Raw genomic sequence first — 25,317 nt, forward strand, 5'->3', positions numbered from 1 at the left:
CAAACGGCTGGAGGTAGGGCTTTCTCCTATAGAGCTCCATATTTATGGAATGGTCTGCCTACCCATGTGAGAGACGCAGACTCAGTCTCTAGTCTTTACTGAAGACTTATCTCTTCAGTAGGTCCTATGATTAAGTATAGTCTGGCCCAGGAGTGTGAAGGTGAACGGAAAGGCTGGAGCAACGAACCGCCCTTGCTGTCTCTGCCCTGCCGGTTCCCCTCTCTCCACTGGGATTCTCTGCCTCTAACCCTATTACAGGGGCTGAGTCACTGGCTTACTGGTGTTCTTCCATGCCGTCCATGGGAGGGGTGCGTCACTTGAGTGGGTTGAGTTACTGACGTGGTCTTCCTGTCTGGGTTGGCGCCCCCCCCCTTGGGTTGTGCCGTGGCGGAGATCTTTGTGGGCTATACTCGGCCTTGTCTTAGGACGGTAAGTTGGTGGTTGGAGACATCCCTCTAGTGGTGTGGGGGCTGTGCTTTGGCAAAGTGGGTGGGGTTATATCCTGCCTGTTTGGCCCTGTCCGGGGGTATCATCGGATGGGGCCACAGTGTCTTCTGATCCCTCCTGTCTCAGCCTCCAGTATTTATGTTGCAGTAGTTTATGTGTCGGGGGGCTAGGGTCAGTCTGTTACATCTGGAGTATCTCTCTTGTCTTATCCGGTGTCCTGTGTGAATTTAAATATGCTCTCTCTAATTCTCTCTTTCTGTCTTTCTCTCGGAGGACCTGAGCCCTAGGACCATGCCTCAGGACTACCTGGTATGATGACTCATTGCTGTCCCCAGTCCACCTGGCCATGCTGCTGCTCCAGTTTCAACTGTTCTGCCTGCGGCTATGGAACCCTGACCTGTTCACCGGACGTGCTTGTTGCACCCTCGACAACTACTATGATTATTATTATTTGACCATGCTGGTCATTTATGAACATTTTAACATCTTGACCATGTTCTGTTATAATATCCACCCGGCACAGCCTGAAGAGGACTGGCCACCCCTCATAGCCTGGTTCCTCTCTAGGTTTCTTCCTAGGTTTTTGGCCTTTCTAGGGAGTTTTTCCTAGAGAGTTTTTCCAAGCCACCGTGCTTCTTTCACATGCATTGCTTGCTGTTTGGGGTTTTAGGCTGGGTTTCTGTACAGCACTTTGAGATATCAGCTGATGTACGAAGGGCTATATAAATAAATTTGATTTGAAATTTGATTTGAGTGGGGGGGAAAAAGTATTTGATCCCCTGCTGATTTTGTACGTTTGCCCACTGACAAAGAAATGATCAGTCTATAATTTGAACGCTAGGTTTATTTGAACAGTGAGAGACAGAATAACAACAAAAATATTGAGAAAAACGCATGTCAAAAATGTTAGAAATTGATTTGCATTTTAATGAGGGAAATAAGTATTTGACCCCCTCTCAATCAGAAAGATTTCTGGCTCCCAGGTGTCTTTTATACAGGTAACGAGCTGAGATTAGGAGCACACTCTTAAAGGGAGTGCTCCTAACCGCAGCTTGTTACCTGTATAAAAGACACCTGTCCACAGAAGCAATCAATCAATCAGATTCCAAACTCTCCACCATGGCCAAGACCAAAGAGCTCTCCAAGGATGTCAGGGACAAGATTGTAGACCTACACAAGGCTGGAATGGGCTACAAGACCATCGCCAAGCAGCTTGGTGAGAAGGTGACAACATTTGGTGCGATTATTCGCAAATGGAAGAAACACAAAGGAACTGTCAATATCCCTCAGCCTGGGCTCCATGCAAGATCTCACCTCGTGGAGTTGCAATGATCATGAGAACGGTAAGGAATCAGCCCAGAAATACACGGGAGGATCTTGTCAATGATCTCAAGGCAGCTGGGACCATAGTCACCAAGAAAACAATTGGTAACACACTACGCCGTGAAGGACTGAAATCCTGCAGCGCCCGCAAGGTCCCCCTGCTCAAGAATACATATACATGCCCGTCTGAAGTTTGCCAATGAACATTTGAATGATTCAGAGGACAACTGGGTGAAAGTGTTGTGGTCAGATGAGACCAAAATTGAGCTCTTTGGCATCAACTCAACTCGCCGTGTTTGGAGGAGGAGGAATGCTGCCTATGACCCCAACAACACCATCTCCACCGTCAAACATGGAGGTGGAAACATTATGCTTTGGGGGTGTTTTTCTGCTAAGGTGACAGGACAACTTCACCGCATCATTTGACGGGGCCATGTACTGTCAAATCTTGGGTGAGAACCTCCTTCCCTCAGCCAGGGCATTGAAAATGGGCCGTGGATGGGTATTCCAGCATGACAATGACCCAAAACACACGGCCAAGGCAACAAAGGAAGTGGCTCAAGAAGAAGCACATTAAGGTCCTGGAGTGGCCTAGCCAGTCTCCAGACCTTAATCCCATAGAAAATCTGTGGAGGGAGCTGAAGGTTCGAGTTGCCAAACGTCAGCCTCGAAACCTTAATGACTTGGAGAAGATCTTCAAAGAGGAGTGGGACAAAATCCCTCTTGAGATGTGTGCAAACCTGGTGGCCAACTACAAGAAACGTCTGACCTCTGCGATTGCCAACAACGGTTTTGCCACCAAGTACTAAGTCATGTTTTGCAGAGGGGTCAAATACTTATTTCCCTCATTAAAATGCAAATCAATTTATATCATTTTTGACATGGTTTTTCTGGATTTTTTGGTTGTTATTCTGTCTCTCACTGTTCAAATAAACCTACCATTAAAATTATAGACTGATCATTTCTTTGTAAGTGGGCAAACGTACAAAATCGGCAGGGGATCAAACACTTTTTTCCCTCACTGTATGGCAGCATCCTCTAAGGTGCAGGGTTGAGTAATACCCGAGTGGCGCAATGGTCCTAGACGCTGCATCTCAGTGCAAGAGCCGTCACTGCAGTACCTGGTTTTGAATCCAGGCTGAATCACATCCCGCCGTGATTGGGAGTCCCCTAGGGCGTTGCGCAATTGGCCCAGTGTCGCCCGGGTAGACTGTCATTGTAAATAAAAATGTGTTCTTAACTTACATCTAGACGTTCCGCTAGCGGAACACCTGCTCCAATATCCAATGATAGGCGTGGCGCGAAATACAAACTCCTCGAAAATCCGAAAACTTCAATTTTTCAAACATATGACTATTTTACACCATTTTAAAGATAAGACTCTCGTTAATCTAACCCCACTGTCCGATTTCAAAAAGGCTTTACAACGAAAGCAAAACATTAGATTATGTCAGCAGACTACCCAGCCAGAAATAATCAGACACCCATTTTTCAAGCTAGCATATAATGTCACATAAACCCAAACCACAGCTAAATGTAGCACTAACCTTTGATGATCTTCATCAGATGACAACCCTAGGACATTATGTTATACAATACATGCATGTTTTGTTCAATCAAGTTCATATTTATATCAAAAACCAGCTTTTTACATTAGCATGTGACTAGCATTCCCACCGAACACTGCCGGTGAATTTACTAAATTACTCACGATAAACGTTCACAAAAAGCATAACAATTATTTTAAGAATTATAGATACAGAACTCCTCTATGCAATCGATATGTCCGATTTTAAAATAGCTTTTCGGTGAAAGCACATTTTGCAATATTCTCAGTAGATAGCCCGGCATCACAGGGCTAGCTATTTAGACACCCAGCAAGTTTAGCACTCACCAAAGTCAGATTTACTATAAGAAAAATGTTATTACCTTTGCTGTCTTCGTCAGAATGCACTCCCAGGACTTCTACAACAAATGTTGGTTTGGTCCAAAATAATCCATCGTTATATCCAAATAGCGGCGTTTTGTTCGTGCGTTCAAGACACTATCCGAAAGGGTCAATAAGGGTGACGAGCATGGCGCAATTCGTGACAAAAAAATTATAAATATTCCATTTCCGTACTTCGAAGCATGTCAACCGCTGTTTAAAATCAATTTTTATGCCATTTTTCTCATAAAAAAGCGATAATATTCCGACCGGGAATCTGCGTTTAGGTAAACAGACAAAAGAAAATAAAGCATGGGGTCGACTCGGGCACGCGCATAAGCCCATAGTACTCTGATCGGCCACTTGCCAAACGCGATAAAGTGTTTCAGCCAGAGGCTGCCTCGATATCGTTCAGCTTTTTCCCGGGCTCTGAGAGCCTATGGGAGCCGTAGGAAGTGTCACACAGTCTTCTCAGGTTTTGGCCTGCCATATGAGTTTTGTTATACTCACAGACACCATTCAAACAGTTTTAGAAACTTTAGGGTGTTTTCTATCCAAAGCCAATTATTATATGCATATTCTAGTTTCTGGGCAGGAGTAGTAACCAGATTAAATCGGGTAAGTTTTTTATCCGGCCGTGTCAATACCGCCCCCTAGCCCTAACAGGTTAACACAAATTTACCCTGTTCTATCAGCTCCACTATTTTATGATGAGTGCTTATAATCACGGGATATCCCATGGTGATAGTTGACGCCTTGTCATAAGCATAATGCAATGCTGCCGACCCTTGATAACACGGCGGGTAACCCTGAGTTACCGGATCCAGTTTAGAACTGTAGTAAGCGATAGGCTGTTTCTTCGTACCACTACATGTTTCCTGCATAAGAACAGCTGCTGCATAATTATCACACCTATTTGCTAAGTATAACAAAAACGGTTTAGTGTAATCTGGGGCTGCTGGTGCTGGTGCTGTTTGCATCTCCTTTTTAAGTGTTTCAAATGCAACCAGAGCATCAGTGTTCCATTCTAGTTGTGCTCTCAGATTTAAGCTGTCCAGCTTCCTTCATTATCTCTCTTAGGGGAGCTGTTTTCACTACATACTCCTCTATCCAGTCTGAGCTGAATCCTGTCATTCCTAAAAATCGTTTGAGCTACCGTTTGCGGTAATGGTGCTTTGCTAATACCCTCTAGCTGTCCTGGAGCTATTGCTTTAGTTCCATGAGCTATTGTCCTACCTAAGTACTCAACCTGGGGTTGACAGTACTGCAGTTTTGTTTTAGAGACTTTGTGTCCTCCTGCTAAACGCTGTAGTACCTTTTAATGAGTCAGAGTGGCACTGTTCCACTGTTGAGGCACAGATTAACAGGTCATCCACATATTGGATCAAAGTGCCATCAAGCATTAATTCTTCCAAATCAGCTCTCAGTATTTGATTGAATAAGTGCGGGCTATACCAAAATCCCTGGGGAAGTCTCGTATAAGATAGAGTTTTGCCTCTATCTAAATGCAAACAAATGCCTGCATTCTTCCACCAGGGGTACACTAAAAAATGCTCCACACAAGTCAATTACGGTAAAGTACTTGGCATCAGGGGGAACATTGGTCAACAGTGTGTGAGGGTTTGGAACTTCCGCAGCACAATCCTGTGCAATATCATTAAGTCATGTACCAGTCTACATTTTTTACCATCGGCTTTAAGAACAGGTAGCAAAGGTGTATTGCACAGGCTTGGCATCTCTATCAATACACCTGCCCTGAGCAATCCTTCAATTGTTGAACTTATTCCTTCTTCAGATTCAGGCTTCATAGGATACTGAGCTTTCCAAGGGGGTTTAGCATCCGGTTTTACTTTGATGTTAAAAAACCTCTTACATCTAGGCGTTCTGCTAGCGGAACCCCGTTCTGCCAGCGGAACCCCGTTCTGCCAGCGGAACCCCGTTCTGCTAGCGGAACCCCTAGCCAACAGCCAATGGGATCGCATGGCGCGAAATACAAAAACAACTAAAATACCACAATTCAATTTTCTCAAACATATGACTATTTTACACCATTTGAAAGATAAACCTCTCTTAAATCCAACCCCGTTGTCCGATTTCAAAAAGGCTTTACAGCGAAAGCAAAACATTAGATTATGTTAGGAGAGTACATAGACCAAAATAACCACACAGCCATTTTCCAAGCAAGCATATATGTCAATAAAACCCAAAACACAGCTAAATGAAGCACTAACCTTTGATGATCTTCATCAGATGACACTCCTAGGACATTATGTTATACATGTATGTTTTGTTCAATCAAGTTCATATTTATATCCAAAAACAGCTTTTTACATTAGCGCGTGATGTTCAGAAAATGTATTCCCACCAAAAACTTCTGGTGAATTTACAAAAATACTCATCATAAACGTTGACAAAATACATAACAATTATTTTAAGAATTATAGATACAGAACTCCTTTATGCAATCGCTCTGTCAGATTTTAAAATAGCTTTTTGGCGAAAGCACATTTTTCAATATTCTGAGTACATAGCTCGCCATCACGGCGAGCTATTCAGACACCCACCAAGTTCGGGGCAACCTAAACTCAGAATTAGTATTAGAAATATTCTCTTACCTTTGCTGATCTTCGTCAGAATGCACTCCCAGGACTGCTACTTTCACAAGAAATTTTGTTTTTGTTCGAAATAATCCATTGTTATGTCCAAATACCTCCGTTTTGTTCGTGCGTTCAGGTCACTATCCAAAGGGTAACGCGTGAGCGCAATTTGATTCACAAAAAGTCAAAATGTTCCATTACCATACTTAGAAGCATGTCAAATGCTGTTTAAAATATTTTTTTATGGTATTTTTAACGTAAAATTGCGATAATATTCCAACCGGACAATAGTGTATTCATTCAAGGAGAAAAAGAAAAAACAGCGTGCTTGCGGGAACCCGCATATCCAATCTCTTTGTCCTCAGGCAGACCACTCAGTAACTGAGCTCCTATACTCTGCCCAGAGACAGGAGAAGGCTCAATCCACTTTCTGAAGGCTTTAGACAGACAATGGAAGCCTTAGAAAGTGCAACGTAACAGCACAGATACTATAGTTTCGAAAGGGACTAGAAAGAATAACTACATTTCTCAGATCCTACACTTCCTGGTTGACTTATCTCAGGTTTTTGGCTGCCATATGAGTTCTGTTATACTCACAGACACCATTCAAACAGTTTTAGAAACTTCAGAGTGTTTTCTATCCAAGTCTACTAATAATATGCATATTCTCGTTTCTGGGAAAGAGTAGTAACCAGTTTAAATCGGGTACGTTTTTTCATCCGGCCATGAAAATACTGCCCCCTATCCATATCAGGTTAACAGGACTTGCTGATTTTACTAACCCCACATCTGTATCATGTTGTGACCATACCTCTGGTCGTATGATATTTTCCATTTCTTCTCTAAGCTCACTAATCGGTCCTATTCCCTCACCTAACAATACCTGTTGGCCTACACTGAGCTCTATCTCTCTAGGATCCCCAATCATCAATGTAGTGGTTATTATTTTGATGAATGCCATATCTTTTGAATGGAAAATTAATGGATTCTCTGTTCTATCCCATCGCTTCCTTCTAGCTTTCTTCATCATAGGTCCTAGATCCTTTGATGTAAATCCCTGATTTACCAGCAATGTAATGTGAGGGACGGAGTCAGAGACATTGAACCACTTTTGTACAAATTCCGATCCGTCTGCGTCCATCACATCCATTGCAGCTCCCTGCTTTCCAATGATTACATACTGAGACATTATTGGTGCTTTCCTTCCATTTGCCCCCATAACCCAGAGTTGTTCTAACAAAGGGTCCTGGTGAGGGTCAAATTGCATTGTGCAGTGATATTCAGATTTTGCTCTAACTGCTTTAGGTATTTGGGCCTGAATACATTTACCCCGTCTCCTTACAGTTCTGTCTACATCTGCCTCAATGCCTCCTAACCAATATACATTAGCTGTCTCGACGGCAGTTACCACTGGTAATTGTAGTCCTGTTTTTTTCTATTATCACCCTCTCAGGAGAACATTTAATTTGTATCCCCATTTTGCATAGAACATCCCTTCCCAATAGATTAACTGGTGTTTGATCTGATACTAATATTGGAATTATGGCTGATTTACCATCAGCAGTCAGACGAACTGGAGCAGTCATTGGAATTAGCTACGTTTTTCCCGAGAATCCTATTGTTTTGGCATATTTACCAGACATGGGGAGATGAGAGGCATAATTTGAACTCACACATGTGTAAGTGGCTCCAGTATCTGTCATCATCCCCTGTAGGATTCTCTGGGCATCCCTAGTATGTTTGATTAGGCCCTGACCATGGGTTCACAGGGCCCGAAGGTTGGTTTTGGTTGCCCTGCCATCCACCATTTGGATTCCAATTACTCTGGTTTCCATTACCAGGTGGGTTCCAGCCACTTGGATTGTTGTTTGTTGGTGGTCGCCTGCTATTTGTGTTTCCTCCAGTCCGATCCTGCCAAGGGTTTGTAGGGCATTCTCGTCTGGCAGACCGCACCACCCTCTGGAGAGCCCTGCAGTTGTGGGCGGTGCAGTTGCCGTACCAGGCGGTGATACAGCCTGACAGGATGCTCTTAATTGTGCATCTGTCAATGTTTCTGAGGGTCTTAGGGGCCAAGTCCCCCGTTGCGGCTTCTTCACCACACTGTCTGTGTGGGTTGACCATTTCAGATTGTCAGTGGTGTGTACGCCGAGCAACTTGAAGCTTTCCAACTTCTCCACTGTGGTCCCGTCGATGTGGATTGGGGCGTGCTCCCTCTGTTGTTTCCTGAAGTCCACGATCAAATCCTTAGTTTTCTTGACGTTGAGGGAGAGTTTATTTTCCTGGCACCACTCCGCCAGGGCCCTCACCGCCTCCCTGTAGGCTGTCTCGTCATCGTTGGTAATCAGACCTACTACTGTTGTGTCGTCTGGGAACTTGATGATTGAGTTGGAGGCGTAAAGTATATATCCAGAAGGGTTGTCTCCTCCTCTTGGTGACACTTCCACCTGGAATTGAAGAGAAGACACACTGTTAGAGCACTGGACAAAGTGACAAGCAACAAGGTTATTTTCATCCTTGCTTCAGCTCTGTTTCAAGCATCTGGATGTCTGGCCCATGTACATGTTGTCACTAACACAGCGTAGGATGTAAATCACATGTCATGTGACCACGTCTTTAACACAACCTTTTTTCCAGACCTAGGGTGTCGGAACTCTGAGGTTTTACCAGGGACCTCACGATACGATAAATCCTCATTCAGTCCTAACGGCTGCAGGGTATCAAGTTGGGCTGGGCGATATGGCCTAAAAGTTATATCTACATTCTTGCGATACAGGCATTTCCCATATCACGCTAAAATATCCATTTTTTTTTCTATATATCGCCCAGCCCTATTGTCAAGGCTGTATCCAGGCTGTATAGCTGGGTAACCTCTGTATCCAGGCTGTATAGCTAGGTAAACTCTCTATCCAGGCTGTATAGCCAGGTAACCTCTGTATCAAGGCTGTATAGGTAACCTCTGCTCCTCCTCTCCTTCCCTCCAGACTCCCTGCAGCTCTCTGTCTCTGAAGAGGAGGTTCCCCCTGAGCAGCAGCACTGTGAGCAGGAGTGGAGCCCCAGTCTGGGGCAGAAGGACCCAGAGCCCACACAGATTAAAGAGGAACAGGAGGAAGTCAGGACCAGTCAGGAGGAAGAGCAGCTTCAAGGTCTTGAGCCTGATGTCATAGAGTTCATATTCTCTCCTTCCTGTGTGAAAAGTGAATGTGATCTGGAGGACCCACGTCAGTCCTTGACTCTTCCCCAAACCCAGACTGTGGAGAACAGAGAGAGAGACTCTAAACCAGTGGATCTCAAACCTTTTGGCACTGTGACCCACATTAAGGGTCTCTACATTCCCTGTGACCATCCAGGTAATCAAAACAATGCCTCCAGCCACAGCTCAGCTGTAAGCAGCGACACAGTAGGACTTTACAGCAGCCCACCATTGGATCCCAGTCCAACATTGGATCGAAACCCACTAATGGGGGAACATTGTTCCAAACCCAGCACCATGTCTAGAAAAACGTACCACTGCCGTGATTGTGGTGAAGCGTTTGCTCTGAAAGCTGACCTGCAGAGACATGTGACTCTCACCAAGAAGAGACCCAGTGAATGCAGCTTTTGCAAAAAAAGCTTTAACTCCACCTGTAAACTGAAGGCCCATGTCCGACTCTGTCATGTTGGGAAACCCTGCACCTGCCCTGTTTGTGGAAAGACCTTCAAACACAAAGGAGTTCTGTCCAATCACATGAGGATTCACACAGGAGAGAAATCATTTAGCTGTGGTGACTGTGAAAAAAGCTTCAATCGGAAGATGTGCCTAACTGAACATAAATTGACTCACACAGGAGAGAAACCATTTAGTTGTGGTGACTGTGGGAAGAGCTTCAATCGGAAGGGGCACCTAACCATGCATAAAGTGACTCACACAGGAGAGAAACCATTTAGCTGTGTTGACTGTGGGAAAAGCTTCAATCGGAAGGGGCACCTAACCATACACAAACTGACTCACACAGGAGAGAAACCATTTAGCTGTGGTGACTGTGGGAAAAGCTTCAATCGGAAGGGGCACCTAACCATGCACAAACTGACTCACACAGGAGAGAAACCATTTAGCTGTGGTGACTGTGGGAAAAGCTTCAATCGGAAGGGGCACCTAACCATGCACAAACTGACTCACACTGGCGAGAAACCTTATAGCTGTGGTGACTGTGGGAAAAGCTTCAATCAGAAAGGGGACCTAAGGAGGCACAAACTGATTCACACAGGAGAGAAACAACATGGCTGCTCCGTCTGTGGTAAAGGATTCACTCAGAAGACTAATCTGCTGAGGCATGTGGATAAAGTCCACAAAGGAAATAAACAGAACAGAAACTGAAAGAAAGGGAAAGGGGGATACCTAGGTAGTGTTCCAACTGAATGCATTCCACTGAAATGTGTCTCCCGCATTTAACCCAACCCCTTTGAATCAGAGAGGTGCGGGGGGCTGCCATAATCGACATCCACGTCGTCGGCGCCCGGGGATCAGTGGGTTAACTGCCTTGCTCATGGGCAGAACGACAGATTTTTACCTTGTCAGCTCAGAGATTCTATCCAGCTACCTTTCGGTTACAGGAAAGAACATTAGGACAAAGAGATTGTCTGGGGAAAAATAAATAATGGCAAAAGGAAAAAGAAACATATCAAATACTTAGGATGATTAATGAGTGACAACAAAGAACAAATATATTAAGATTACTTTATTCCATTACTCAACTATATGAAAGCAGATCTAATTCAATGGAATAATCTTCCCGTAAATCTTACAGGTAGAAGAAACCTCTTCAAAATGGCATGGCTCCTAAAGTTTTTGTATTTATTTTCGGTAATTCCAATTACCCAACCGAAGAAATTATTTTAAAAAGTATACTGGGTCATAAGTCTGTATATGATCAAGATACATGATTGGTCAGTGGGGTTAGAGCCACATGTGATTGGTCATAAGTCTGTATATGATCAAGATACATGATTGGTCAGTGGGGGAGTGGGGTTAGAGCCACATGTGATTGGTCATAAGTCTGTATATGATCAAGATACATGATTGGTCAGTGGGGGAGTGGGGTTAGAGCCACATGTGATTGGTCATAAGTCTGTATATGATCAAGATACATGATTGGTCAGTGGGGGAGTGGGGTTAGAGCCACATGTGATTGGTCATAAGTCTGTATATGAGCAAATAGAATAAAATGGTTTCCATCTTCCTGAGTCTGAGGGTGGTTTTACATTCCTGACTTGGAATTATATCAACTCACTGCCCAAGGCTTTTGCTTGCGACCATATAGTTACATATTTTGGACATTAGAGCAACCTTGAGGGAATCTTATTTGAGTCAGAAAATGATATTCGTATGATAGGTAAAATATACAAAACCTTGCAGAGAGACTATCCAACTGACTATCTATTTAAAAGATATATGAACTATTGGAACCAAAACTTAAAAAGAACTGATGTTGTCACAGGATGATGGGAAAGTTGGAGCATAATTAATGAAATTACAGTTAACAAAAATGTTTGCTTAATCCGGTATAAACTAATGTATAGAATATATTATACAAGAGACAAAATTCACACATTTTACAGCATAACGGCAGTCATGTCTCAAGTGTAAAACTAACAATGACTCAATAATCCAGGACTTCTGGGGACGCTATAAAGAGTTAGAAAGTTGGATATCAGAAGTATTACAACGTAAATGTACTTTTTAATCTGTCTGTTTGCATATTTCAAGACATGGCATATGGGGGGGCATAGTGAGAGACCTAATGGGCTGGAAGATTCTCTTCTCATCTTGAAAAAAAACTATACTAAAAACATAGAGAATTGATCTGCCATCATTGACACAATGGAAAAATCAAATGATTTATTATCGAAATGTTGAAATATCATGGACAACCGAGGAAAAACGAATTGGTACAATTTTAAAGCTGTGGCAAACAATAATGCAGGTATTAGGGATGGAGGTGTGGTCAGGTATTAGGGATGGAGGTGTGGTCAGGTATTAGGGATGGAGGTGTGGTCAGGCTTTAGGGATGGAGGTGTGGTCAGGTATTAGGGATGGAGGTGTGGTCAGGTATTAGGGATGGAGGTGTGGTCAGGTATTAGGGATGGAGGTGTGGTCAGGTATTAGGGATGGAGGTGTGGTCAGGTATTAGGGATGGAGGTGTGGTCAGGTATTAGGGATGGAGGTGTGGTCAGGTATTAGGGATGGAGGTGTGGTCAGGTATTAGGGATGGAGGTGTGGTCAGGCTTTAGGGATGGAGGTGTGGTCAGGCATTAGGGATGGAGGTGTGGTCAGGCATCATCAAATATGCAGACGACATGGCTCTGGTTACTTGCCTGGAGGTCAAGTCCATCTCCAGCTACTCCCAGTTCATTGACTGCCTCTTGACGTGGTTTGACAATGGCTTCCTTGATCTCAACGTCACCAAGACTGAACTGTGCCTTGGAGGAAAGAACGCTGAGGGAAAACAGGCCCTTCTCTAGAGCATGGTCATCATGGAAGGACGTGGAGCAAGTCACACATGTAAAATACTTGGGGACAATTTTCGATCACAAACTTCCAGTAAAACACTGACCTCATCTACAAAAAGGCAAGGCAGCTTATTTCCCTACTTAAGAAACATTTGAGTTTTAATGCAAGCAAACACACTGTTCATGGTGTACAAATCCCTGATCGAGTGTTCTCAATTACAACATCCCCTTCTGGTATGGGAACCTCTCAGTGAGGAACAGGAGTTAACTGGCACAAGTTGTCCCAGGCCAGCAAAACTGTCAGCAGCAAACGGCCACAACTCCAAGAACTGTACACACAGAACATCACAAGGAAAGCACTCCAGGTCTTCAATGACAACACCCACCCACTGCAAGCATCCTTCCAAATGCTGCCGTCAGGTCAGAGATGACAGGTGGGACACGCTATCAAAGAATGGTCCCCCAAAAAATTGATCCCCTCTGCAGTGACAATCCTTATTAAGACTGATGAACGGACATGTAAATGTTTAATTTGTTTCATTCTGATGTTTCATTCTGACATGTAAATGTTTAATTTGTTTCATTCTGATATTTAATTTGTTTCATTCTGACTTTTCATTCTGACATGTAAATATTTAATTTGTTTTATTCTGACATTTAATTCTGACATGTCAATGTTTAATGTGTTTCATTCTGACATGTAAGTGTTTAACGTGTTTCGTTCTGACATTTCAATATTTAATGTTTCATTCTGACATTTCATTCTGACATGTAAATGTTTAATGTGTTTGTGTATGTTTTGTCTCTGTTTTTATTATTTTATTGTAACTCAGAGCGCCAACGACACATTTTCATTCTGTTTAAATTTAATGGACAATAAAGTTGGTATTTTCTGCTTATCTTAAAGCCTGGATCATTCATCCTTTGAGTTACAGAAAATCAAATTTGACACTAAGTAATTGTACAAAGAAGTCCGACTTCGGCTTTTATCCCAACCCCCCTGAAAGAGACACATACACAGAGGATGGAGCAGGGGGCTGCCATACTACAGCAACTGTGGAGCAGTTGTTGTGGGGGGTTATGTGCCTTGCTCAAGGGCAGGACAGCAGGGATGGAGCATCTATAGCATCTAGGATTTGACACCAGAAACCACTTCCTGTCTCCCAGGGTGATAAGAGAATGGTTTACTGATGTTACCAGTTACTTCCTGTCTCCCAGGGTGATGAGAGAATGGTTTACTGATGTTACCACTTACTTCCTGTCTCCCAGGGTGATGAGAGAATGGTTTACTGATGTTACCAGTTACTTCCTGTCTCCCAGGGTGATGAGAGAATGGTTTTTCTGATGTTACCAATTACTTCCTGTCTCCCAGGGTGATGAGAGAATGGTCTTTCTGATGTTACCAGTTACTTCCTGTCTCCCAGGGTGATGAGAGAATGGTTTTTCTGATGTTACCAGTTACTTCCTGTCTCCCAGGGTGATGAGAGAATGGTTTTTCTGATGTTACCAATTACTTCCTGTCTCCCAGGGTGATGAGAGAATGGTCTTTGTGATGTTACCAGTTACTTCCTGTCTCCAGGGTGATGAGACAATGGTCTTTCTGATGTTATTGATACATTCAAATCTCTTTCCATCTGTCAGAGTATTCCTCATTCATTTTGACCTAATGCTGCTCACTCAGGATATTGTTTGAACATTTTGGGAGTAATGATATACAGTCGACTCCTGATGAGCGCATTTTGTATAAGTGTAAACTTCTGTTTTTAGTGAGCTACAGTGTTCTTCCGGCCCCAATTCAACAACATTCTCTATAACTGCATTCTCTGGTTTTAGTGCACGCTGTCCCATCAATCCCAAGCCCGTAGCAGCTGTCGGGAGTCACCTGTGTTACAATTTCTTGTCCTTCTATTCAGTTAGAATCTATTAACACTGGGGTGATATATATGCAGATGATGATGTGCAAGTAGAAATAATGGTGTGCAAAAAAGTAAATAAAAACAATATGGGGATGAGGTAGGTAGATTGGATGGGCTATTTACAGATGGGCTGTGTACAGCTGCAGCGATTGGTTAGCTGCTCAGATAGCTGATGTTTAAAGTTAGTGAGGGAGATATAAGTCTCTAACTTCAGCAATTTTTGCAATTCGTTCCAGACATTGGCAGCAGAGAACTGGAAGGAAAGGCTGCCAAAGGGGGTGTTGGATTTCGGGATGACCAGTGAGATATACCTGCTGGAGCGCGTGCTACGGGTGGGTGTTGTTATCGTGACCAGTGAGCTGAGATAAGGCAGAGCTTTACCTAGCAGAGACTTATAGATGACCTGGAGCCAGTGGGTCTGGCGACGAATATGTAGCGAGGGCCAGTCGACGAGAGCATACAGGTCGCAGTGGTGGGTGGTATATGGGGCTTTGGTGACAAAACGGATGGCACTGTGATAGACTATATCCAATTTGCTGAGTAGAGTGTTGGAGGCTATTTTGTAAATGACATCGCCGAAGTCGAGGATCGGTAGGGATAGTCAGTTACGAGGGTATGTTTGGTGGCGTGAGTGAAGGAGGCTTTGTTGTGAAATAGGAAGACGATTCTAGATTTAATTTTGGATTGGAGATGTTTAATATGAGTCTGGAAGGAGAGTTTACAGTCTAACCAGACACCTAGATATTTGTGGTTGTCCACATATCTTAAGTCAGAACCGTCCAGAGTAGTGATGCTAGTCGGGCGGGCAGCGATCGGTTGAAAAGCATGCATTTAGTTTTACTAGCGCTTAAGAGCAGTTGGAGGCCACGGAAGGAGTGTTGTATGGCATTGAAGCTCGTTTGGAGGTTTGTTAACACAGTGTCCAAAGAAGGGCCAGATGTATACAGAATGGTGTCGTCTGCGTAGAGGTGGATCAGGGAATCATCCGCAGCAAGAGCGAGATCGTTGATATATACAGAGAAAAGGGTCAGCCCGAGAATTGAACCCTGTGGTACCCCCATAGAGACTGCCAGAGGTCCGGACAACAGGCCCTCCGGTTTAGTACCTTGAGCCTTGCTGAGGTGCATCCGTGACCAGCTCGGAAACCGGATTGCACAGCGGAGAAGGTACGGTGGGATTCGAAATGGTCAGCAATCTGTTTATTAACTTGGCTTTCGAAGACTTTAGAAAGGCAGGGAAGGATGGATATAGGTCTATAACAGTTTGGGTCTAGAGTGTCACCCCCTTTGAAGAGGGGGATGACCATGGCAGCTTTCCAATCTTTAGGGATCTTGGACGATACGAGAGGTTGAACAGACTGGTAATAGGGGTTGCAACAATGGCGGCAGATAATTTTAGAAATAGAGGGTCCAGATTGTCTAGCCCAGCTGATTTGTACGGGTTTTGCAGCTCTTTCAGAACATCTGCTATCTGGATTTGGGTGAAGGAGAAGCTGGGGAGGCTTGGCCAGGTAGCTGCGGGGGGTGCGGAGCTGTTGGCCGGGGTTGGGGTAGCCAGAAGGAAAGCATGGCCAGCTGTAGAGAAATGCTTATTGAAATTCTCGATTATCGTGGATTTATCGGTGGTGACAGTATTTCCTAGCCTCAGTGCAGTGGGCAGCTGGGAGGAGGTGCTCTTATTCTCCATGGACTTTAAAGTGTCCCAAAACTTTTTGGAGTTAGAGCTACAGGATGCAAATTTCTGTTTGAAAAAGCTAGCCTTTGCTTTCCTGACTGACTGCGAGTATTGGCTCCTGACTTCCCTAAAAAGTTGCATATCGCGGGGACTATTCAATGCTAGTGCAGTCTGCCACAGGATGTTTTTGTGCTGGTCGAGGGCAGTCAGGTCTGGAGTGAACAAAGGGCTACATCTACATTTTTAAAATTAGAAGCTCGAACTGTTTGGGCATAGACCTGGAAAGTATGACAGAACTTTGCAGGCTCTCTCTGCAGTAGATTGCAACTCCTCCCCCTTTGGCAGTTCTATCTTGACGGAAAATGTTGTAGTTGGGAATTGAAATCTCCGAATTTTTGTTGGCCTTCCTAAGCCAGGATTCAGACAAGGCAAGGACATCAGGGTTGGCGGAGTGTGCTAAAGCAGTGAGTAAAACAAACTTAGGGAGGAGGCTTCTGATGTTAACATACATGAAACCAAGGCTTTTACGATTACAGAAGTCAACAAACGAGAGCGCCTGGGGACACGCAGGACCTGGATTAACCTCCACATCACCAGAGGAACAGAGGAGGAGTAGGATGAGGGTACGGCTAAAGGCTAGCAAAACTGGTCGTCTAGTGCGTTGGGGACAGAGAATAAAAGAAGCAGATTTCTGTAATTTTGTAATCATCTCTGGCCCTCTGTGTTGCCTTATCACATGTAAAATAAATGAAGAAAAAAAAATGTAAATATAAAATATGACAAAAGCTGTTAAACATCATCCTAAATAGAAATCATCAACTTGGTGTTAAATATGAGCGTTTCAGCACAATTTATCCTTTATGTTTTTTGTACACACTTTTATTTATTTTAAATATGTCAACATGTATTTGTTGTCAATGTTTTGGCGTCAAACTTGTGGCAGTTATGAACAGTCAACAGTTGGAAGAGTTGCAGTTAATTGAGAAAAAAAATGCCATTGTTGATAAGATGTTTTTTAATTTTTTTAATTGTATTAATTGGACTTTTACCTCTTGACCCATATGGTCAATCTACTAGAAACTTATGACAATATAGACACAGATATGACAAATGATCAGTAATATATATTAATATAAAATGTAAAGTTTAAATTACCAAAGTTACAATAGATTACCATAGATTTTCTGTTAACTACCAAAATGACCGGTAGCTTTGCAACCCTAATGGGGACTCTTCTTGTCGCTCAGCATGTCAGCCGGGGGACGGAACATAGTTACACTCCAAATTGACCGCAAGAATACCAAACAGATACAGTATGTGGGGGAAAAAAATAAGAATCATTTCAAACCATGATAACACTGGGGATAAGATCCAGCCAGGTTACCCGTGATACAAATCAGTATTCGACTGCCATGCATGTCGGGAGATGATGTGGAAACCGGCCACTAGAGGCAACAGTGAGCGCTGTTACCTTCAAGTAGGTTTGGGTTGGGGATGGCGGATGGGAGTAAGCATCTGCCTCTGATTCCAAAGGTTACAAGTTCGAATTCTGTGAAGTTTTAAGCCTATCCCAAACCTTAACCCTTACCGTAACCATTCAGCATTAATACTTAACCTTAACCTTAAACACTTCCATATTTTACGTACACAAGAACTTCCACATTTTACGTTTAAGAAACATTCTGACGTGAGAGACCTAGTTGATATGATCACATATACAGTACCAGTCAAAAGTTTGGACACACCTACTCATTCAATGGTTTTTCTTTATTTTACTATTTTCAAACATTGTAGAATAATAGTGAAGACATCAAAACTATGAAATAACACATATGGAATCATGTTGTAACCAAAAAAGTGTTAAACAAATCTAAATATATTTTAGATTCTTCAAAGTAGCCACCCTTTGCCTTGAAGACAGCTTTGCACACTCTTGGCATTCTCTCAACCAGCTTCACATGGAATGCTTTTCCAACAGTCTTGAAGGAGTTCCCACATATGCTGAGCACTTGTTGGCTGCTTTTCCTTCACTCTGCGGTCCAACACATCCCAAACCATCTCAATTGGGTTGAGGTAGAGTGATTGTGGAGGCCAGGTCATCTGATGCAGCACTCCATCACTCTCCTTCTTGGTCAAATAGCCCTTACACAGCCTGGAGGTGTGTTGGGTCATTGTCCTGTTGAAAAAGAAATTATAGTACCACTAAGCGAAACCAGATGGGATGGCGTATTGCTGCGGTAACCATGCTGGTTAAGTGTGCCCTGAATTCTAAATAAATCCCTGACAGTGTCACCAGCAAAGCCCCCCCACACCTCCATGCTTCACGGTGGGAACCACACAAGCAGAGATCATCTGTCCACCTACTCTGCATCTCACAAAGACACGGAAGTTGGAACCAAAAATCTCAAATTTGGACTCATCAGACCAAAGGACAGATTTCCACCGGTCTAATGTCAATTGCTAGTGTTTCTTGGCCCAAGCAAGTCTCTTCTTATAATTGGTGTCCTTTAGTAGTGGTTTCTTTGCAGCAATTCGACCATGAAGGCCTGATTCACGCAGTCTCCTCTGAACAGCTGATGTTGAGTTGTGTCTGTTACTTGAACTCTGTGAAGCATTTATTTGGGCTACAATTTCTGAGGCTGGTAACTATAATGAACTTGTCCTCTGCAGCAGAGGTAACTCTAGTTCTTCCTTTCCTGTGGTGGTCCTCACGAGAGCCAGTTTCATCATAGCGCTTGAGGGTTTTTACGACTTCACTTGAAGAAACTTTTAAAGTTCTTGAAATTGTCCGAATTAACTAACCTTCATGTCTTAAAGTAATGATGGACTGTCATTTCTCTTTTCTTATTTGAGTTGTTCTTGCCATAATATGGACATGATATTTTACCGAATAGGGATATATTCTGTATACCACCCCTACCTTGTCACAACACAACTGACTGGCTCAAATGCATTAAGGAAAGAAATTCCACAAATTAGCTTTTAACAAGGCACACCTGTTAATTGAAATGCATTCCAGGTGACTACCTCATGAAGCTGGTTGAGAGAATGCCAAGTGTGCAAAGCTGTCGTCAAGGCAAAGGGTGGCTAAATTGAAGAATCTCAAATATAAAATATATTTTGATTTGTTTAACACTTTTGGTTACTACATGATTCCATATGTATTATTTCATAGTTGTGATGTCTTCACTATTATTCTACAATGTAGAGTAGGTGTTCTAAAACTTTTGACTGGTACTGTAAATCTATTTACACGTGGGAATACTTGGGAACAGATTCCCTAAATGAATAAAATAAATATCCAACAACGAACCAAAAAAATGTAATTCTATATATACTGCTTAAAAAAATAAAGGGAACACTTAAACAACACAATGTAACTCCAAGTCAATCACACTTCTGTGAAATCAAACTGTTCACTTAGGAAGCAACACTGATTGACAATAAATTTCACATGCTGTTGTGCAAATGGAATAGACAACAGGTGGAAATTATAGGCAATTAGCAAGACACCCCCAATAAAGGAGTGGTTCTGCAGGTGGGGACCACAGACCACTTCTCAGTTCCTATGCTTCCTGGCTGATGTTTTGGTCACTTTTGAATGCTGGCAGTGCTTTCACTCTAGTGGTAGCATGAGACGGAGTCTACAACCCACACAAGTGGCTCAGGTAGTGCAGCTCATCCAGGATGGCACATCAATGCGAGCTGTGGCAAGAAGGTTTGCTATCTCTGTCAGCGTAGTGTCCAGAGCATGGAGGCGCTACCAGGAGACAGGCCAGTACATCAGGAGACGTGGAGGAGGCCGTAGGAGGGCAACAACCCAGCAGCAGGACCGCTACCTCCGCCTTTGTGCAAGGAGGAGCAGGAGGAGCACTGCCAGAGCCCTGCAAAATAACCTCCAGCAGGCCACAAATGTGCATGTGTCTGCTCAAACGGTCAGAAACAGACTCCATGAGGGTGGTATGAGGGCCCAACGTCCACAGGTGGGGGTTGTGCTTACAGCCCAACACCATGCAGGACGTTTGGCATTTGCCAGAGAACATCAAGATTGGCAAATTCGCCACTGGCGCCCTGTGCTCTTCACAGATGAAAGCAGGTTCACACTGAGCACGTGACAGACGTGACAGAGTCTGGAGACGCCGTGGAGAACGTTCTGCTGCCTGCAACATCCTCCAGCATGACCGGTTTGGCGGTGGGTCAGTCATGGTGTGGGGTGGCATTTCTTTGGGGGGCCGCACAGCCCTCCATGTGCTCGCCAGAGGTAGCCTGACTGCCATTAGGTACCGAGATGAGATCCTCAGACCCCTTGTGAGACCATTTACTGGTGCGGTTGGCCCTGGGTTCCCCCTAATGCAAGACAATGCTAGACCTCATGTGGCTAGAGTGTGTCAGCAGTTCCTGCAAGAGGAAGGCATTGATGCTATGGACTGGCCCACCCGTTCCCCAGACCTGAATCCAATTGAGCACATCTGGGACATCATGTCTTGCTCCATCTACCAACACCACGTTGCACCACAGACTGTCCAGGAGTTGGCGGATGCTTTAGTCCAGGTCTGGGAGGAGATCCCTCAGGAGACCATCCGCCACCTCATCAGGAGCATGCCCAGGCGTTGTAGGGAGGTCATACAGGCACGTGGAGGCCACACACACTACTGAGCCTCATTTTGACTTGTTTTAAGGACATTACATCAAAGTTGGATCAGCCTGTAGTGTGGTTTTCCACTTTAATTTTGAGTGTGTCTCCAAATCCAGACATCCATGGGTTGATAAATTGGATTTCCATTGATTATTTTGTGTGATTTTGTTGTCAGCACATTCAACTATGTAAAGAAAAAAGTATTTAATAAGATTATTTATTTCATTCAGATCGAGGATGTGTTGTTTAAGTGTTCCCTTTATTTTTTTGAGCAGTATATTATCTTGTTTTAATCAGAAAACTTGGGGCCAAATAAAATCACCCAACGGGCCACCTATTGGGAATCCTACATTACATCTGGACATCTTGTATCCATATCTGACTACGACATTGAATGTTCACAACTCTCCAACCCCATCCCTCAGTTGTTCACCTAAAAAGTGGTGGTTGTCTGAACTGCAGATTGTCCATTTCATACACAAAGAGTAGCAACATTACCTGTCAGGTTCAGACAACAGCCCCATTATATCATTACTGTGACATTGGACTGAGCAGGATCAGGAGGACCAGTTAGAGTTGGTCCACAGGTGTATCTCAATACTCTCTTAGTCCCCTCTCTGTGTCCTCATTTACTTTCTTTGTGGATGTTTTTCACGTGTTAGCAGATTAGTCTTCTGAATTAAGATATTATCAAACTAAGCAGCCATGTTGTTTCTGATTGAAGTTTTTCCCTCAGTCACCACAGCTAAATGGTTTCTCTCCTGTGTGAATCAGTATATGTCTCCTTAGGTCCCTCCTCTGAATAAAGCTCTTCCCACAGTCTCCACAGGTGAATGGTTTCTCTCCTGTGTGAGTCAGTTTATGCATGGTTAGATGCCCCTTCCGATTGAAGCGTTTCCCGCAGTCTCCACAGGTGAATGGTTTCTCTCCTGTGTGAGTCAGTTTATGCATGGTTAGGTGCCCCTTCCGATTGAAGCTTTTCCCGCAGTCACCACAGCTAAATGGTTTCTCTCCTGTGTGAATCAGTATATGTCTCCTTAGGTCCCTCTTCTGAATAAATCGCTTCCCACAGTCATCACAGGTGAATGGTTTCTCTCCAGTGTGAGTCAGTTGATGTTCAGTTAGATGCACCTTCCGAATGAAGCTTTTCCCACAGTCACCACAGCTAAATGGTTTCTCTCCTGTGTGAGTCAGTTTATGTTCAGTTAGGCTCACCTTCCGATTGAAGCTTTTCCCACAGTCACCACAGCTAAATGGTTTCTCTCCTGTGTGAGTCAGTTTATGAGTGGTTAGATTCCCTTTGAGACGGAAGCTTTTCCCACAGTCACCACAGCTAAATGATTTCTCTCTGGTGTGAGTCAGTTTATGAGTGGTTAGGTTCCCTTTGAGACGGAAGCTTTTCCCACAGTCACCACAGGTGAATGGCTTCTCTCCTGTGTGAGTCAGTTTATGCCTGGTTAGGTGCGCCTTGCGAATAAAGCTTTTCCCACAGTCACCACAGATAAATGGCTTCTCTCCTGTGTGAATCCTCATGTGCTTGGACAGAGGTTTGAGATCCACTGGTTTAGAGTCACTCTCTCTGTTCTCCACAGTCTGGGTTTGGGGAAGAGTCAAGGACTGAAGTGGGTCCTCCTGATCACATTCACTTTTCACACAGGAAGTAGTCAATATGGAGTCTTTGGTATCAAAGAGCCCTTGAAACTGCTCTTCCTCCTGACTGGTCCTGACTTCCTCTTTAATCTGTATGGGCTCTGGGTCCTCCTGCCCCAGACTGGGGCTCCAATCCTGCTCACAGTGCTGCTGCTCAGGGGGAACCTCCTCTTCAGAGACAGAGAGCTGCAGGGAGTCTGGAGGGAAGGAGAGGAATAGCAGATGTTATTTATATATTACAGAATTAAATAGAACACTTGAATCACAAATGTGAATTATAGATCTCAATGATTTTTTAATTGAAAATGTCTTTATTGGCATCGATCCAAAATAACAACAGTAGCTAAAATAATGTGCAATACAGATAAAAATAGTTTCACTGCTCCCAAACTTGATATTTTAATAAAGCTTGTAAACGTCCTAATAATTTGAGATATTTCTCAGAAAACTAGATGTTTTGATCACCGTATGCTTACTTCTATTATGACCTCACGGCGTTTAAGATGAGCAGAGTCAGGGGTCTACAGGACTGAAGCCGTACTCTGCCTACTGCCATCATCAATATAATATTGAATTACTAGTGTGAACGTAAACGTACTCACAGTCTCTAATGAAATGCATTGGAGTCAAGAGAGGCTGTGCTATTTATGCTTCTGGATAATAATGAATGAATCTTCAATGACGACAAGTGAGAAAGTTAAAAGAAAGTTAAAAGAAACAAAGATCATCACCCCCCAAAATGCTGACCTCCCCTGTTATTGGTAAGGAGGGGGGTGTATGATCTTCACTCCTGATTTTGACGGATATGATCTTCATTATTCATCATTTATTTGTGATTATCCATAATCATAGTAGCAGTCACATGAATGTAAAAGTGTTCAGAAACTTATTATATTCTTATTTACAATTTAAAAAATGACTCCAAAAGTACAATACATTACACTTTAAATGTTTGTCATTTAGCAGACGCTCTTATCTGCAGCAATTTACTTGAGAAATTAGGGTTAAGTGCCTTACTCAAGTGCACAGATTTTTCACCTAGTCGGCTTGGGGATTCGATAGGCCACCCGTGGCCCCACATTATTCACCTCTCAGTATCTGTACATACAAACCTATTCTACATAGTTGTATCTCAGGTGTGATCCGCAGCAGTCTCCGTAGAAGATCATTCTCCTCCTGGTACTCCGCTACTGCTTTCGCAAATTCCCCGGAAATCTCCACAGCAGCAAACGCCGTTAAACGCTCATTTAAAAACTCTCGAAACGACTGTAGTTTAGACATTTTCAGTGGACTGAGAGTTGGGTGTTCAGCTAGTATGGCTTCTTGACGTGGGTCCTCCTGATCACATTCACTTTTCACACAAGGAGGAGTAAATATGAACTCTATGATATCAGGCTCCACCCCTTGAAGCTGCTCTTCCTCCTGACTGGTCCTGACTTCTTCCTCTTCCTCTTTAATCTGTATGGGCTCTGGGTCCTTCTGTCCCAGACTGGGACTCCACTCCTGCTGCTCAGGGGGAACCTCCTCTTCAGAGACAGAGAGCTGCAGGGAGTCTGGAGGGACGGAGAGGAGGAGCAGAGGTTACCACAGTCCCCAAATCCAGAACAAATTCAAGAAAGCGTACGGTATTATAAAGAGCCATTGTTGCATGGAACTCTGTTCAATCTCAAATGAAAAGCAATCCTGTTTTAAAAAAACAGATAAAGTAACACCTCACAATGCATCTCACCTATTTGACCTAGATATTGTGTTTGTGTATGTATGGATATGTAGGCTACACGTGCCTTTTAAAAAATGTTTTCTGTAGTTCTGTCCTTGAGCTGTTCTTGTCTATTAATGTTCTGGATGATGTCATGTTTCATGTGGAAACCAGGAAGAGTAGCTGATGCTTTTGCAACAGCTAATGGGGATCCTAATAAAATACCAAATAACCACAGTATTAGTTATAACCATAAAACGGTCAAACAAGGAAATGGTCCTAATTGTTTTTTCCACCATTCATTTTTCCCCATAGGGGATTTTACAATGACTTAAAATAAGGATTGTGTTTCGTGTAGGCTAACCCTGGCGTGACGTTTTGATAACTGTCTAAATCTCTCTAGGACAAGGTGACTTTATCAATATATTCACCTATATTTACCCCCCAAAAATGAAATGCTAATCAGCTCCTAATGTGGCTATCACAAAGAACTACAAAACATAAAGAACTACAAACACCATAATGATCTGGACGGGACTGCCGAATCGAGGCAAAGGTAAGAATCTATGGATTCACTATCTAACGTCATCTAAATGTAGTAATGAATAAACTGGCAAAATGTAGTTAAATGAACAATTCTGTGAACTGCCTTGTACGACTTTTAAAATTACGAAAATACCTGTTAGAAAAGAAGTCAGCTATAGATGACGTGCAGGCGCTTGCTGGGATTTGTAGTTCCACATGATATCTACTTTGATGCTAATTAGCATTTTTCGAATCTGAGAGTAAAAGAGACGAATATCAGTGGAGGCTCCTCAGAGGAAGGGGAGGCCCATCCTCCTCAGTGAATTTCATAAAAATGGTTTAACATTTAAAAAAAAGTTATCCTTTTTAGATAAAACTATATTAAAATATATCCATGTCACCAAATAATTTATTTAAAAAAATAAAAAGAGTCGCAC

General features: G+C 43.3%; 2 protein-coding genes across 4 annotated transcripts in view; one reads left to right on the plus strand and one right to left on the minus strand.

The window, feature by feature from the left end:
• The window catches only part of LOC106578119 (zinc finger protein 260), a 116,610-nt gene that overhangs the window by 88,369 nt on the left and 2,924 nt on the right, over nucleotides 1–25,317 (minus strand). The window contains exons 2-3 of one of the 2 annotated variants that reach the window (XM_014156733.2): nucleotides 23,769–24,209; nucleotides 21,133–22,853 (exon numbers count right to left, since the gene is read on the minus strand). In XM_014156733.2, coding sequence (XP_014012208.1) covers nucleotides 21,739–22,853; nucleotides 23,769–24,209 — 1,556 coding nt within the window. In that variant the 3' untranslated portion in view covers nucleotides 21,133–21,738. Of the gene's footprint in view, nucleotides 1–21,132; nucleotides 22,854–23,768; nucleotides 24,210–25,317 lie in introns of those variants that run through there. The other variant, XM_014156732.2, reaches the window with a different exon arrangement.
• Nucleotides 1–25,317, plus strand: part of LOC106578122 (zinc finger protein 135) — a 160,036-nt gene that overhangs the window by 12,126 nt on the left and 122,593 nt on the right. The window lies entirely within an intron of this gene.

Source organism: Salmo salar, chromosome ssa18 (genome assembly GCF_905237065.1).
Source record: "Salmo salar chromosome ssa18, Ssal_v3.1, whole genome shotgun sequence".
NCBI lineage: Eukaryota > Metazoa > Chordata > Actinopteri > Salmoniformes > Salmonidae > Salmo > Salmo salar.